Raw genomic sequence first — 15,084 nt, forward strand, 5'->3', positions numbered from 1 at the left:
TGATAGCTGCATTTTTTACCATCTCATTCTTATCATCATACTTTCAAAACATATAAATATAGGTCACAAGATGAGCTGCAACACCTTAAATTTATTTGAATTGAAATAAACAACCTCATGTTAATCAAATAATAATAATAATAATAATAGTTCATAAAATCATTAAAAAGACTTAATAACATCTCCATCAACCTCTTCACTCTCCAAAAACAGAGGAGGAATACTCTGTTCACTCCTAAAGAAATCACTAGGATCAACCCTTCCTTTAACTCTAGCCAACCTCTCAAAATTACCCTTAAAATACTTAACCCCCCAAACCCTACCCTTAAAGTAACTACTAATCCCTTCCTCCTCTTCATTCACACCTAAATCCAGATCCCTATAATTTATATAACCAGCTCTAGGGTCCTTAGAAACATAAGGACCCATCCCTTCAAACACTCCCTTAACCCAATTCACATGCTTCTCAGCTTCCCCAATCTTTCTCCACTCCACAAAGTACTGAATATTATACAAGTTCCCTTCTCTATGTGGGAATGGAATTTCAGACCCTTCAATTTGGTTCATTTTCCCTCCAAAAGGATCCAATATCAAAACTCCTGCACCTTCATCCTTGACCCTGTCCCAAATCCAAGTCCAAACAGACTTGGGAATGGGTCTGGTCACAAAGTCTGATGTTGCCTTGAAGTACCTCTCTGGTTGGGACTGTCTTACAAGCAGTGTTTCTAAGGGCTCTCCATTTGTATATCCAGCAAAGTACATCACTGATTCAATCCAACTCATTTGTTTGCAGTCACTGGGTTTTATTCCAAGATTTGGGAAGCTTTCATTCATGATTAGTAATAGTTGTTCACAGTTGCCAAGAAACATAGAGTTGAAGAGTGCCTCTACCTGTCCTAAGTCATTCCTTTGTATTATCACTCTTATGAAGAGGTCTTCATGGAGCCTGTTGTTAGATAGTTCCAAATTAAATAAATCTATAAACAAATAAGAATAAATTTTAAATGAAGAGTTTGTTTTTTTGTTTAAAAAAAATTGTGGATAAATTAATAATAATAAGTGAGTTTTGAACATAGAACTAATAGATAATATTAACCACTGCTATTTCAATGGTGAGTAGACAGATCCAGGGTTGAATCCGTGGGTCAATAGTATTATTGCAATACTGTACAAATACTGTAAAGAATACTATGAAAAGATTATAACAGTACTGCTCATTAACTATTCATTGGGTTCGTTGTAGGAGGATATCATTTCTCTCTCCTCTAAAGTTGCATAGTAAGAAAAATTTATTAACTCGGTTTGGTTTCTGGAAATCTTCTAAGTGTGCACGTAGTAAGACTCTAATCACCTTATGTGACATTTGCCCAAGTTAATAAATTCATAAAAGATTGATTAAGTTACTGTAATTAATAGTGCACCACAGTACCTACTTGTTCTTTGATTAACCCTTATGGAGAGACATTTACTGAAGTAGAGTGGAATAAAATACCAACTATTGTGTCCATAATTTTTTTAAAAAATTAATTTTTAATTAAAAAAATATGAATAATTTCTACAAAAATATAACTTAATGCCATTTTTACATTGTAATATAAGCAATAAACAAAACTCTACTCATAAATCTAAAATTATGAGAAAAGTAAGAAAACCATTTTGCCATCAACCAGTTGGTTGAGACTTGAGAGTTTTAACTCCTAACACAATGATTGAGAGTTGTTAGTGCATGGTCCACATATATCAAATAAACAAATAAATAATTAATTAAAAAAATCTAAAATACCTGTGAGCAATGTCCTGCCATTGATAGATCAACTCCACAGCACCCTGGTCAAAAGTCTTATGAATACTGAAGACAGTGACAAGATGAGGAACAAGAACAAGCTTGACCTTCCAAGAGACAACAACACCAAAACTAGCTCCTCCACCACCTCTTATAGCCCAAAACAGGTCCTCTCCCATGGACTCCCTATCCAACATTTCCCCATTAACATCCACAATCTGAGCATCCACCACATTATCAACAGCAAGACCATACTTCCTCAACAAAGTCCCAAACCCACCCCCACTAAAATGCCCTCCAACTGCCACTGTAGGACATATCCCAGCAGGGAACCCATAAGACAAGTTCAAGTTGTTGGAGTTGAAGTTGCTGCTAACTTTGGCTATCTTGTAATAGAGCTCACCAATGATAGTACCTGATTGAACCCAAGCTGTGGCTTGTTTAGCATTAACATCAATGGTGATATTGTGGAGGTTGGAGAGGGAGAGGAGGATGAAGGGTTGGTGGTGAGAGTTTAAGGAACGGTAGGAAAGGCCTTCATAGTCATGACCTCCACTAAGGAATCTTAAGGGGATGTTGAGGGACTTGGAGCAGATGATGATAGGTTGGAGATGGGAAGGAAGGGAAGGGGTGAGGATGAGGAGGGGCTTAGGGGAGGTGGAGAAGAGGAGGTTTTTGATGGAAGAGTTGAGGATGGAGGAGTAGGAGGAGGTGTTGGGAGTGTGGAGGAGGTGGGAGAGGGTGGAGAATGGGAGAGTGGTGGAGAGGCAGTGAATGAAGGAGGGGAGTTGAGTGGGAGTGGAGTGGGAGAGAGTGATGAAGATGAAGGTCAGGAAATGGAGGAGGATTCTTACTGAGTTTGGTTTCATGTTCTTCTTTCTTCTTCTTCTTCTTCTTTTTGTTGATTGTTTTTTAATTTGTTTGTGGATGATCTTCTTCTTCTTTTTGTTGATTGTTTTTTAATTTGTTTGTGGATGATCTTCTTCTTCTTTTTGTTGATTGTTTTTTAATTTGTTTGTGGATGATGTTTTTTAATTTGTTTGTGGATGATCTTCTTCTTCTTTTTGTTGATTGTTTTTTAATTTGTTTGTGGGTGCAGTTGGTCAAGAGTAGAGGTGGGCACGGGCCGTCCGGAAAACCGGCCCGGCCCGTGACCGGCCCGCCGGTTCAATGACCCGGCGGGCCGGTTCATTGACCCGTAACCGGCCCGTACTGTAGACGGGCCGGTTACGGGTTGGGGTTTTCCCAACCCGTGACCCGGCGGGTTGACCCGCCGGGTCAAACCCGGTTAATGTTATTATTTTGTTCTTTTAATACTAAGTATTTGTTTGTTTTTAATACTAAGTATTTGTTGGTCGTGGGATTTGAGCCGATGATCTTGAACTTGGATAATAGACCGACCACTGAAATGCCTGATTTGTTTAATATTTATTGGAAAAAAATTATATATAGATAGATGTAGGATATGGATCGAAAATATTTTTACATATTTAATTTATAAAAAAATTAAGAAACCATATAATAAATTAAAAAAATTATACAAATCAATTAGTAAAATATCAAAACAATAAATTTTCATAAATATTTTTTTAAAATTAATTATTTTGTTAATTGTCTTTTTTACTCATAATGACTAAATCTCTACGTATCTTGTGACTTTTTAAATTCTCTTAAATAACTACACTCTTGTTTTGTCACGTATATATTAGATTATTTTGTTTCAATTTATGAAATAAAAAAATAAAAATTACAAAAAAATTATTTTTTTAAATTATGTAAATCAATTTATAAAAAAATATATTAGTAAAAAGAATATCTTTGAATAATGGTTCACACCATATTATTTTGATTTATAACTTTTTTTCTAATGACTAGTATGATAAAGCACTAATAATAACCCTATTGTTAAAAGACCAAAGTAAAAATCTAGAGCCAACCCTAATTATAATAAATAAATAAGTTGATGATAAACTTCAATTTAAAAATAAGAATACTACTTGATATATACGTTTTATTACATCTTAAAAAAAGATGTCTTAATAATTTAATTTGATAGATAAATAAATAAAAAAATGTAGCTTTTTATCCTTTTTAAAATTATTTTTGATATGTCTTAAAAATTTTTTTAAGTTATTATAAATTATTTTTAAATTTTTTTGTTGTTTTGGGATTAAATTTTTAAAAAATATTTTGTAACTTCTTTATATTTATTTATGTTTTAAAACTATATGAAAAAAATTTATAGGCCAATTGGTTAATGCTTATTTTCCCTATGAGAGGTGCTTGGGTTCAAACCCACATTTACGACAAATTTTTGGTTATTTATAAAAAACCCAGCGGGTCAAACAGGGCCTGGCCGGACCCGGCGGGTTCGGGATAAGCCGGGCCGGGTCCGGTTTATTCAGCAGAATGAACCGGACCCGCGGGTCTCCCTCAGCAGATCGGGCGGTTCCGGGTCCGGTTTTCGTGAACCGGACCCGGCGGGTCGGGCTCGGCGGGCCCGGTTAACCGGCCCGTGCCCACCTCTAGTCAAGAGAGTTGTGTAATATAATATATTAATATGGACAGCTGAAATTGAGTTTACTTAAATTGCTTTAAACAAATAAAATAAAATAAAATTTATTAACTACAATTACTTATTTACCCCATGAAGGATATGAAAACTACATGTGCATCCCTTGATTTATTGTTTCAAATTGCATATTTATTTGGATTTTTTTTTTGTATTGTTTATCATTATTAATTTTTTGTCTTGGGATGATTTATCATGTCGTTGAGGGTGAGCCCACTACTGGGAATTGGTGATCCATCCATCCACACTGAGTTACGATATAAGGTTTGAGTTGTAAATTTATACTCATAATTAAAAACTGGTTATCAGGATTGTAATGCGTTTAACAAAATTTAAACTCAAATTTTGAAATTTTCACATCAATATTTTAATTTTTTGTAATAAAATAATTGAATAAATACCACTAGGTATGAAGCTTTTAGCTTGCACCAAATAGAAATGATGATAAGTAAAAAATAAAAAAATAAAAGTTTTTTTAAAATTTAAAATGGTTAAAACAGAAAGATGATTCTGTTATATTGAAAATTGAGTATAATGGTGAAAGACTCAATTTGCCCAAAATTATTTTTATAATAATAAAACCTTAAAATATGTTTAAATAGGCCCAAACTAGTTTACAAATTAAATTGACATGGATTCAATTTACACATGGTTTTAACTCTAGTATTTTTTACATGTTATTTCATAACTTAAATTCTCTAAATAAATTTATATCAGGACTCCGCTCCACACACTTTAACGCTGTCTATAACTTAAATTCTTTAAATAAGATTAAAATGGGACTATGTTGCGCACCTTTGACGGGATCTATATTGATAAGTCACAAGATTTTCACATCATGTCAAAAACAATTTATACCACACAATCTAACACATGCAACTAGCCTTTTTTGCTTTTTCTTAAGCAAGAATTTTTATAGTTGAAAAGTAATTTTTTTTTTAATTTTTTTTAAAACGACAAACACCGAATTAAATAACAGATAAATACAAAAATATTTCTTGCACAAAACTTTCACAAGAGACTTAGGCCCTGTTTGGATGGCCCTAAATTCCATAGGAATAGTGTTCATTCCTATGTAATTTAGTATTACATAGGAATTCATAATAATGGGTGTTTGGACATTGTTTTCATGGGGTGAAAATACTATGTAAACAAAGGATTCCATAGGAATTTTTTAAAGTGGTGAGACCAAAATATTTTGGTCTCCCTTTATTTTTCGGGCTGGGTTGGGGGCTGCAACCTTTGCCAACCATTGGAGAAAGGAGAAAGTAGGGCATTTGAGCTGGCCGGCACATCTCCGTTTATCTCTCCCTCTCCATCGTCTTCATTCATTCACGACCACCGCTTGCCGCTATCCTTTGCCATTGCCGTTTACCGGCCTTTTAAAGAAGGGCTCACCATCTTCATTCTTTCTCTCTCTCTTTCTTTCTCACCAGCAGCCATCTCCGCGCCAACAGATGCATGCTCTGTAAGCCATCACTTGAGATCTCTACATTGAGCTCCAAATCGATCGATCTCGTGTGTTTGCTCATTGATCAGCCTCTCTATTAATGAATATCGCTTGCTGAGGCTTCAATCCGAGCTACTCTCAGATCACTGATATTCGAGTTATATTGGTTGGCTCTGTGTCTGGCTCTTTTTCTCGATTTCTTTTAATTGTTGGTGATATTTCTGTTATTAGAGATGTTTGCTAAAAGTTAAGAAATTTTTTTCCCTTTGCTTTTATGCTTTCTATCCTTTGATTGTTAGATTTCAAAATATTCAGATCCACATCACTGGACAAAATTAAGTGGTGCCTGTTGTGATGTAAATTAATAGAGATTCAATAATTGTGTCATTCTTCTTATTGTATTTCTTTCACTGTTGTAAAATTGGATTTTTCCAATTGCAAAGTTGAAGTTTTTGATGTTTAGGTCATATGACCAGCTGCAAATATGAAGAATTTATGGTGTATGAATTGGTTAATATTTAAATTGATTTTGTTTTTATGTAATTGCTTCAATTTAGGCCTTTCGTGGATTTAGTTTTGAAGTATGCTTGATTCAGCAGTAGGGTTATTGTCTCATAGGTTCATTGTGTTCTTTGTTCCATACTCTTTCGTTGTTGTTAATTGATATTAACGTCAGTGTTTAGTCTGTGATAACTTTAGTTTCTCATTGTAAAGTTATTTGATAACTTTCATTGTAAAGTGGATAACTTTGTGATAACTTTGTCCTTATTAAAGTAAGATTCAAAAGCTTGTAAAGTAAATAACTTTGTGATAAAAGTTTTTTGGTTTGACATGCAGAATCAATCAAAGAGTTTGAGTAAAATAGCTGCATTTGATGTCCTTCGTAGATATAGTTGTAAATTGTGATGAATGGCATCTTGGGTTGATGATTTCTTATATTAAAAACTCTAATTTTTTATTTTATTTTCAAATTTAAATTCCTATAGAAAAATTTTTGTGCACATCCAAACACCATTTTGTAGGAATTTTTTCTGCAGGAAATTCCATAGGAATCATTTTTGAATCCTATGAAATAAAATTCCTATGGAAAAATTTACTAAGCATCCAAACAGGTCCTTATATTGCAATGCGAGTTGAGAGGCTCGAACTTGAAACTTCTCAATCACACTACAAAATAGTTACAGTTGGGCTAGCTCAAAATTTTTAGTTGAAAAATAAGTTTTGTTCTAACTTTTTTTTTTATTTGTGAAAGTTAATTTTATTTTTAATATTAGTAATATTATGATAGATTTGATATCATGATAATTCTTGGGGTGATTGATATCATAGTGTTAACTGGTTGATTTCTGTAAAGATTTGTTTATTAAAGAGTAATTAAAAAAAACAAAGAAAGAAAATAAATAAATTGATTAAATAATATTTTGTTGTACTTTTTTTTTCTAACAATTTTGAAGTGATTACAACGAATACAATTCATATTTATATATGGTCCATTTCAATTTTCATGCAAAAAAAAAAATAATTATAAGTCCTTGAAAGTTTCAGAACATCCAAAGCAGACTCTCTGACATTTGAATTTGTCAGACAGTTTCTCTTTTTTTCTAACAGCTTATTTTTCCGTCCATGTCACTCCGTCAGTTTATTCAATCTTACAACATATACTTCACTCTTAAAATGTATAATTTTCATTTAACATTGCATATTTTCGTATAACTACATAAGTGTTCAGTTAACATATAGTTTATTTTCGTTTAATATTTGACCTTTCTGTTTAATATCTGACATTTTCATTTAATATTATGTGTTTTCGCTTAAAAAATTGAGAGGTATTTTCGTCAACATTAGCTACTTTTATGACAATAGAACAGAAAAGTATAATATCAGAAAAAGCGAAATCTTCTGTGAATACTCAAACTCAGAAGTCTTTTTTTGTGAATAACCAAATTTCGGAGAGATTATTTGTTCAATATATGAAAAAATAAAAAAAAATTGTTATTGTAAAATTTATTATACTAGCAATGATATTTATTTTTATAAAAGACAAAGTCAAATTAAAATCTCCATCACTCATTCAATTGAATTGAATTGATGTCACATTTTATCATAGAGTGTAATTAATATGTGCAAAGTAGATGCAAATATGTTAACTTTATTAAAAAAAAATCATGTTCCCCTCAATTTTGGGCAAAAGAGTTATTTTTTTATCCAACAATCATATTCTTCCGATTTTGAGTTGAGATTCTCCCATTAAAAAACCATTCAATGCCTCCACAAATTTATTATTTATATCTTGGCTGCAAATCAAATAAGGGTATACATAAGAATCAATTGTCATTCTAACAGTCTCTTATATTCCAATCCAAATGTATTTTAAATTTCATTAACAGTGTTAACGTTACATTGTCTACAATGTGCCAATATTTTTTTTTTTTTTAATTTTTTATTTGGATACTCAATTTAGCAAAAATAATAATTTAGATCAAGACATAGAGCTTTATATATAATTGGTTTTAAGTAAGATTTTAAATTTGACCTATTAATCCAAGAATTAATGTCTTTAACTTTTTAACTTATAATAAAAATGGCACAACTTTAATCATTATCAACTTATTGAATCCATATCCAATTTTAATTTTAATTTTAATTACATTTTTAAATGGAAATGCAATGCAACATCCACATCTTCATTTTTAAATACATGCACTTGTCCCATATGGTCCATGATCAAGCCCCTTTTTATATATGCAATTTATTAATGATGATTTTCATAGTCTTCGCACTTTAAAAGACATGTCCATTATTTCTATGAATTGGGGCCCCCTTCATGAGTCCCTTTCTCATTGTTTTTATAAAAAACATATGTAAAATCTTATTCCGATTGACTTTGGTATAATGTTGATTCTAAATGATTTAAATCAATTATATCTTTATCATTAAAATCATGTTTTAATTATTTTAGATTTTAATCTACTTTATTGATCCCTGATCTATCATGAATATAGTTTTTTAAATGTCGAGATTATCTTAGATTAGGCATATAACCCTCTTATCATTCAAATTACTGTGACCAAAAGTATGTATATATCTTGCTTCCAATTTTTTAATAAAATTTGATTTTTTTTAAAATATAGTAAACCAAATCAAAAATATGCACATGCGAGGAATTAATATTTTAATGTACCTTTGCTCTTAGTTTGCTTGAGATGAGATTTGAGGAAGTTGAACACCTTCCACATAGGAACTAATGCCAGTAGGCCCAAAAATAAATGGTAATAAAAATTATAAAAATTGTAAAAATTATTTGTCTATTAGATTTCTTAACTCATATAATAACATTATGTTTGGTATGGTTGGTTATCTAAAAGTGACCAGTTCCATTTATTCCAATCAAACATTTTTTTATGTGGAAAATTGCTGAAAACACTCCCAAAGTTTGTAATATGCACAGATTCCCCTCTTAAATTTGAATATCTATAAAAACCCCTTCCTTTTGAATACAATGATTTTTTAAGCCCCCCCAAGTATCTAACAGTGATTGATAGAGTTAATTTGGAATTTTTTGGACGAAATTGTCCCTTGCATGGGAAGTTGTGGCAAGTGTGACAGGGTTTGACTATAATGCCCTTGGGTGCAATGAGTTTCTATTTAAAACATGAGGCTTCTGTTTAAAATATGAGGTTTCTATTTAAAATATGAGGTTCTATTTAAAAAATAAGTTTTCTGTTTAAGAAATGAGTACATGCATTACTCTTTATGCTAACCTAAATTCTTTTGTTTGTAGTTATAAGTTTGTTTGTAGTTATAATGTAATCATGCTAACCTAAATTTTTTCCCACAAACTTATTAAATTTTTAATGTAAATATCGTTATCTTCATATAATAAAGAACGACCATCTTTATGCTTGTTTGTCTTTGTTTAACTATCGATGTTTCTGTTTAATATATTGCGTTTACGTTTGAAAAAGTGCTTAAATATCGTTGTTTCTATTTAAATATGTACGGGTGGCTAAGATTAATTGGTTTTTATACCCAGGATTAATTTGTCATGTAAATATTGGTTTTTCTATTTAAATATCAATGTTTCTGTTTAAAAATTGAGTTTTCTGTTTTAAAAAAATGAGGTTTCTGTTTAAGAAATGAGTTTTCTATTTAAAAAATGAGATTTCTGTTAGGTTTCTGTTTAAGAAATGAGCTCCCTGTTTAAGAAATGAGCTATCTGTTTAAGAAATGAGTTCTTTGTTTAAAAAATGAGTTCTCTATTTAAGAAATTAGTATATGCATTACTCTTTATGCTAACCTAAATTCTTTTGTTTGTAGTTATAAGTTTGTTTGTAGTTATAATGTAATCATGCTAACCTAAATTTTTTCCCACAAACTTATTAAATTTTTAATGTAAATATCGTTATCTCCATATAATAAAGAACGACCATCTTTATGCTTGGTTGTCTTTGTTTAACTATCGATGTTTCTGTTTAATATATTGCGTTTATGTTTAAAAAAGTGCCTAAATATCGTTGTTTCTATTTAAATATGTACGAGTGATCACGATTAATTGATTTTTATACCCAGGATTAATTTGTCACGTAAATATTGGTTTTTCTGTTTTAATATCAATGTTTCTGTTTAAAAAATGAGTTTTCTGTTTTAAAAAATAATGTTTCTGTTCAAGAAATGAGATTTCTGTTAGGTTTCTGTTTAAAGAAATGAGCTCTTTGTTTAAGAAATGAGCTCTCTGTTTAAGAAATGAGTTCTTTGTTTAAGAAATGAGTACATGCATTACTCTTTATGTTAACCTAAATTCTTTTGTTTGTAGTTATAAGTTTGTTTGTAGTTATAATGTAATCATGCTAACCTAAATTTTTTCTCACAAACTTATTAAACTTTTGATGTAAATATCGTTATCTCCATATAATAAAGAACTGCCATCTTTATGCTTGGTTGTCTTTGTTTAACTATCGATGTTTCTGTTTAATATATTGCGTTTACGTTTGAAAAAGTGCTTAAATATCGTTGTTTCTATTTAAATATGTACGGGTGACCACGATTAATTGGTTTTTATACTTTGGATTAATTTGTCACGTAAATATTGGTTTTTCTGTTTAAATATCAATGTTTCTGTTTAAAAAAAATGAGTTTTCTATTTAACAAAATAAGGTTTCTGTTTAAGAAATGAGTTTTCTGTTTAAAAAAATGAGGTTTCTGTTTAAAGAAATGAGCTCTCTGTTTAAGAAATGAGCCCTCTGTTTAAAAAGAACTCTCTGTTTAAAAAATGAGTTCTCTGTTTAAGAAATGAGTACATGTAAAAAAGGAATGCAAAAAGAATGAAAAATGTACGAAAAAGGTTTAAGAAGCGATGATGGAATTTCATAACTGCAGGCAAAAGAGGAAGTGAAACAATAAAGGGAAGAGATCGTCGACGGGTATTCAAAACTCGCTGGGAATCGTTTGGGAAGTTTTTGAAATTCTCGAGGGAGTAAACCTAATTTTTATCTATTTTTTACATAATATTTATGAAACTAAAATAAAATAATGAAAAAGAAGAGTGAATGCAATAATATTTAGAATCAATGAAATTTATTTTATTTTATTTTTTAAAAAGGGTGACAAGCTTTTATAAATGAAATTTATTATTATAAGTTTTCAAGCTGATGTTATAATATTGGCATTTATATAAAATGTATTACTTTTATATATAAATTTTTTTTTAGTGGAAATTACCAAAAAAACCCCCTAAGTTTGCAATATTGCCAAAAACACCCCATTAGTTTTGCAATCCCTAAAAACCCCTTCCTTTTAAATTCTATGTTTTTCAAACCCCCAAAGCATATAACGGATGTCAACGGAGTGATTTTCAAATTTTATGGACTGAAAAATATCCTCGCGATAGGAGTCGTGGTCGCAACCATTTTCAAGTGGTTTGAGAGGAAGTGGGTTTCAGTGAGGGTAACCCCAAGAGGCAATTCTACTGGAGCCAGATACATAGAGTTTTTCTCAACTCGCGTCTTCAGCTTTTCCATTTCCGAAGTTGTCTCTACCGGCACATCCTCTGTAATTTCAGCTTTTCCCTTTCCACCGGTATCTCGAAGGAGAAGTCCCGCGTAAGTAGTTGGCATTTCATCAGTTTGCAATCTAAGGTATTTTGTATGGTTTTATGTTAACTATTCTGTTACAAAGAAAGATTTTTCGGTTTTGTTTTGTGCTTCTGTTTTTGTTGGAAGATATTGAAGTCTGCAGGGGGATTTCTCGGCTGGGGTTTTGTTAGTCTGCAGGGACAATTTCTCAGCTAAGGTTTTGTTTTGTTTTGCATTTTCGTCTATATACACTATCAAAATAGTTTTTTCGATTGTTATGATTTGTGTAATATTTGTAATGTACGTTTCCCTTTCATTTGATATGGTTGCAGTTTTACAAATGAGGTTTACCTTTAAGAAATGAGATGTTACCATTTAAATTTTGTTGTCTCTTTTTAAGTATTGTTGTCTCTGTTTAAAAAACTAGGTCTCTGTTTAACAAGTGTTATCTCTATTTAAGAATTGAGAGGTTACCGTTTCAAACCTTATATTTCTGCTTAAACATTTGTGAATACTGCTTGTTGAATGTGTTGTTATTGTCGCAGGCTTGTGATTATGGCGGTCAACCTAGTTAATGGGCGTTGCTATTTGACACTGGCAGTGGAGACCTTAGCTGAATTGAAAGATAACATGACACCTCGACACGTGGAGATCATCCGAAGGACACCGTTTGCAGCAATCACTGAGCTGGAAGCTATATTCCAAGAGAGGGCCCTTCTTGATTCTCTATTGCAAAGGTACGATGGCTGTACCAATAAATTCGGGATCGGGAAAGCTTTACTGAGTTTCAGGCCCTCAAGATGTGGCTCCTCGGTTCTTGGTCTGCAGTATGCGATGACGACGCGATGTGTTTCAAAAGAAGAAAACCCGCTTTGCGTTTTCAAGGGAGGTATTTATCAAAACCCTACGAGAGACACGAGACTCATCAAGAGCACTCTTGTGCAACTTGTTCTGATGAGAGGGAGAAGAAGAAAATTTTATCAAACTCCTGATGGTGTACCTCATGGGTACAGTCCTCTTCCCAAATACATCATGCTCGATTCTGAACTGGATCGTTGATTATGTCGATGATCTACCCGCTATGGGGCGATACGCATGGGCGTAGGCGACGCACAAGTGGCTTATGGAGGACATTCCACAAGAAGCCGCTCGAGTGCAAGATAGATGCGCCGGGAAGAAGACCAACACAAGGTATATTAAGGGTTGTTTAGTCGCGCTTAACATCTGGTTTTACGAGCTGACCGAAACCGGAAAGAAAGTCCGTTTCGGCAAGATCCCAAGGATACTGTGCTACGGTGAAAGTACTTACCGGAAGCAAGCGACGATAGAAACCAGCTTGTCATCGCTCGAAGGATAAAGAGGTAATAAATCATGGACAATGTTTAACAGAAGTCTTTAATGTTTAAACATATTATTTAGCGTTTAACTTTATTATTTACAGTTTAAAATTTATTCATAAAGATTTAAATATTTTGTTCTCCATTTAAATATATTCTATAATGTTTAAATATATAAATACTCTGTTTAAATATAGTTTTTATAGTTTAAACTGAATGATTTCGCTGAAATTGTTTGGTTTACATATGTTAGTTTCCTGAGCTGGTTTCGACGAATGCTGTAGAAGAAATATTTATTGGGGCAACCGACGGATGGATGCTATTGCTCCGGAACCACTTGCTCAGGCGTGGGATGAGAGGGCGACCTCTATCCTGGCGCTACGACGCCGCTTCTCCTATTTCCAGCCCCACCATGCGCACGCATTCCTCGATGCCGGAGAAGCTCTCCCCACCTCGCCAGATCATAACAACCCTCCCCGACCACGGCATAAAGCGATACGATCGGGCAGCCCCCGACCATGCAGCCCTTCCGACCGTGGCGTCACCGACAGTGACTAGGCGAAGATGTCACTACAACTCTTATGCAGAGCGAGATATTGATGACCGAGTTTTCTCGGCTTGTCGCCTCGGTCGAGGCACTCGAAGGACGTTTCAATCGATCTACGCCGGCCCCTCCAAAGAAATGAAGCACCCCGGACGAACGAGGCGTCGACTTTGACGACGATGACGATCATCGGGTGGCCATTCCCAAGACGCGCACATTCGAAGAGACTTGCAAAAAGAGGAGAAACAATATCGCCTCTGTCTCCACCGCACGGTGACGATGAAACAATAGCAACTACCATCGGGCGGTCGATCGTCATTCATCGAGTCTGTCGCCGTTGATGACATGGCCGTGACGGTGGAGGAGATCGTAGATGATGTTGCTCGCTCGCAGGTTGAGAAGATCGTTTACTCTCTTGTTAACAAAATCCCCGACCCTGTGGAACCGGCGGCCGAGAGTGCGGCATCAAAGATGGACAGAATCCCTAAAGAACAAGAACAAGCTATGGGTGTCTCCGCTGATGTCGTTGCCGCTGCGGCCACGGTTGAGAAGATCGTTGAATCTGCTGCCGTGGCGCGTGGCCGTGACGACAGCACTGCATCGAGCACGACACAATCCCACAACAAGAAGAAGCATGTAAGGATATGTCTACGGTTAATGCTGTCATCCCCGCATCGAAGCCAGACACAATCCCACAACAACAATAACCATGTAAAGATATGTCTGCGATTGATGCTGTCGCCATCCCCGCATCGAAGGAAGATGCTGCTGGTGCTGAACACCGTCAAGGCTCAACAACAGTGCCGCATGAAGACCCCGACCGAGTAACGAGAGATATGATCAAGGCCAATCAAAAATTAGACGAGACGGCTCGAAAAGTCTTTGTTCCGAAGAAGAAAAAATGGGTTGACCAATTGCGTCTTAACAAATACGAGCAGGAGTTGATGAGGATCTTCCTCAACTGCCCTATGGACATGTAAGTTTAAAGTTTTTATGATAGTATTTAAATGTTTATATATTATCATTTAATTTATCTATTTAACGTTTAATTATTTATAATATCATTTGAAAAATTGTCTATATCATTTAAATAGTTACAAATATGGTCTAATTATATCCGTTATCGTTTAACCTCAGAGACCGCTGCATGTGGAAGAATGACGCGCCAGCACCACACGAGACAAACTATACACTGCGAGGGGAAGGAGACGGTCACGACGATGTGATGGACTCTTTTCGTATGCATAATACAAAAAGTCGCCGAGCAAAGTGCCATATCCTTACAAGAAGCAGCGCCCATCACACGACCACTGGGCGCTGTTTATGC

The 15,084-nt window shown here is 33.8% G+C and overlaps 1 protein-coding gene across 1 annotated transcript; it reads right to left on the bottom strand.

Moving 5' to 3' along the window:
• Positions 1–93: 93 nt before the first annotated feature.
• Positions 94–2,737, bottom strand: LOC120280080 (berberine bridge enzyme-like 22). Its single transcript, XM_039286810.1, has 2 exons — positions 1,784–2,737; positions 94–946 (listed from the first exon to the last, which is right to left on the bottom strand). The coding sequence occupies exons 1-2, from the start codon at positions 2,650–2,652 to the stop codon at positions 163–165; spliced, it is 1,653 nt and encodes a 550-aa protein (XP_039142744.1). The 5' UTR covers positions 2,653–2,737; the 3' UTR covers positions 94–162.
• Positions 2,738–15,084: the final 12,347 nt, after the last annotated feature.

The sequence above is a fragment of the Dioscorea cayenensis genome, chromosome 17 (genome assembly GCF_009730915.1).
Source record: "Dioscorea cayenensis subsp. rotundata cultivar TDr96_F1 chromosome 17, TDr96_F1_v2_PseudoChromosome.rev07_lg8_w22 25.fasta, whole genome shotgun sequence".
Classification (NCBI taxonomy): Eukaryota; Viridiplantae; Streptophyta; class Magnoliopsida; order Dioscoreales; family Dioscoreaceae; genus Dioscorea; species Dioscorea cayenensis.

Bases quoted from the DNA above. Each gene is read 5' to 3' on its own strand.
- LOC120280080 (XM_039286810.1), bottom strand. From the start codon at position 2,652: ATGAAACCAAACTCAGTAAGAATCCTCCTCCATTTCCTGACCTTCATC. The intron at 947-1,783 runs GTATTTTAGATT...ATCTAACAACAG, and splicing joins TGGCAGGACATTGCTCACAG to GCTCCATGAAGACCTCTTCA.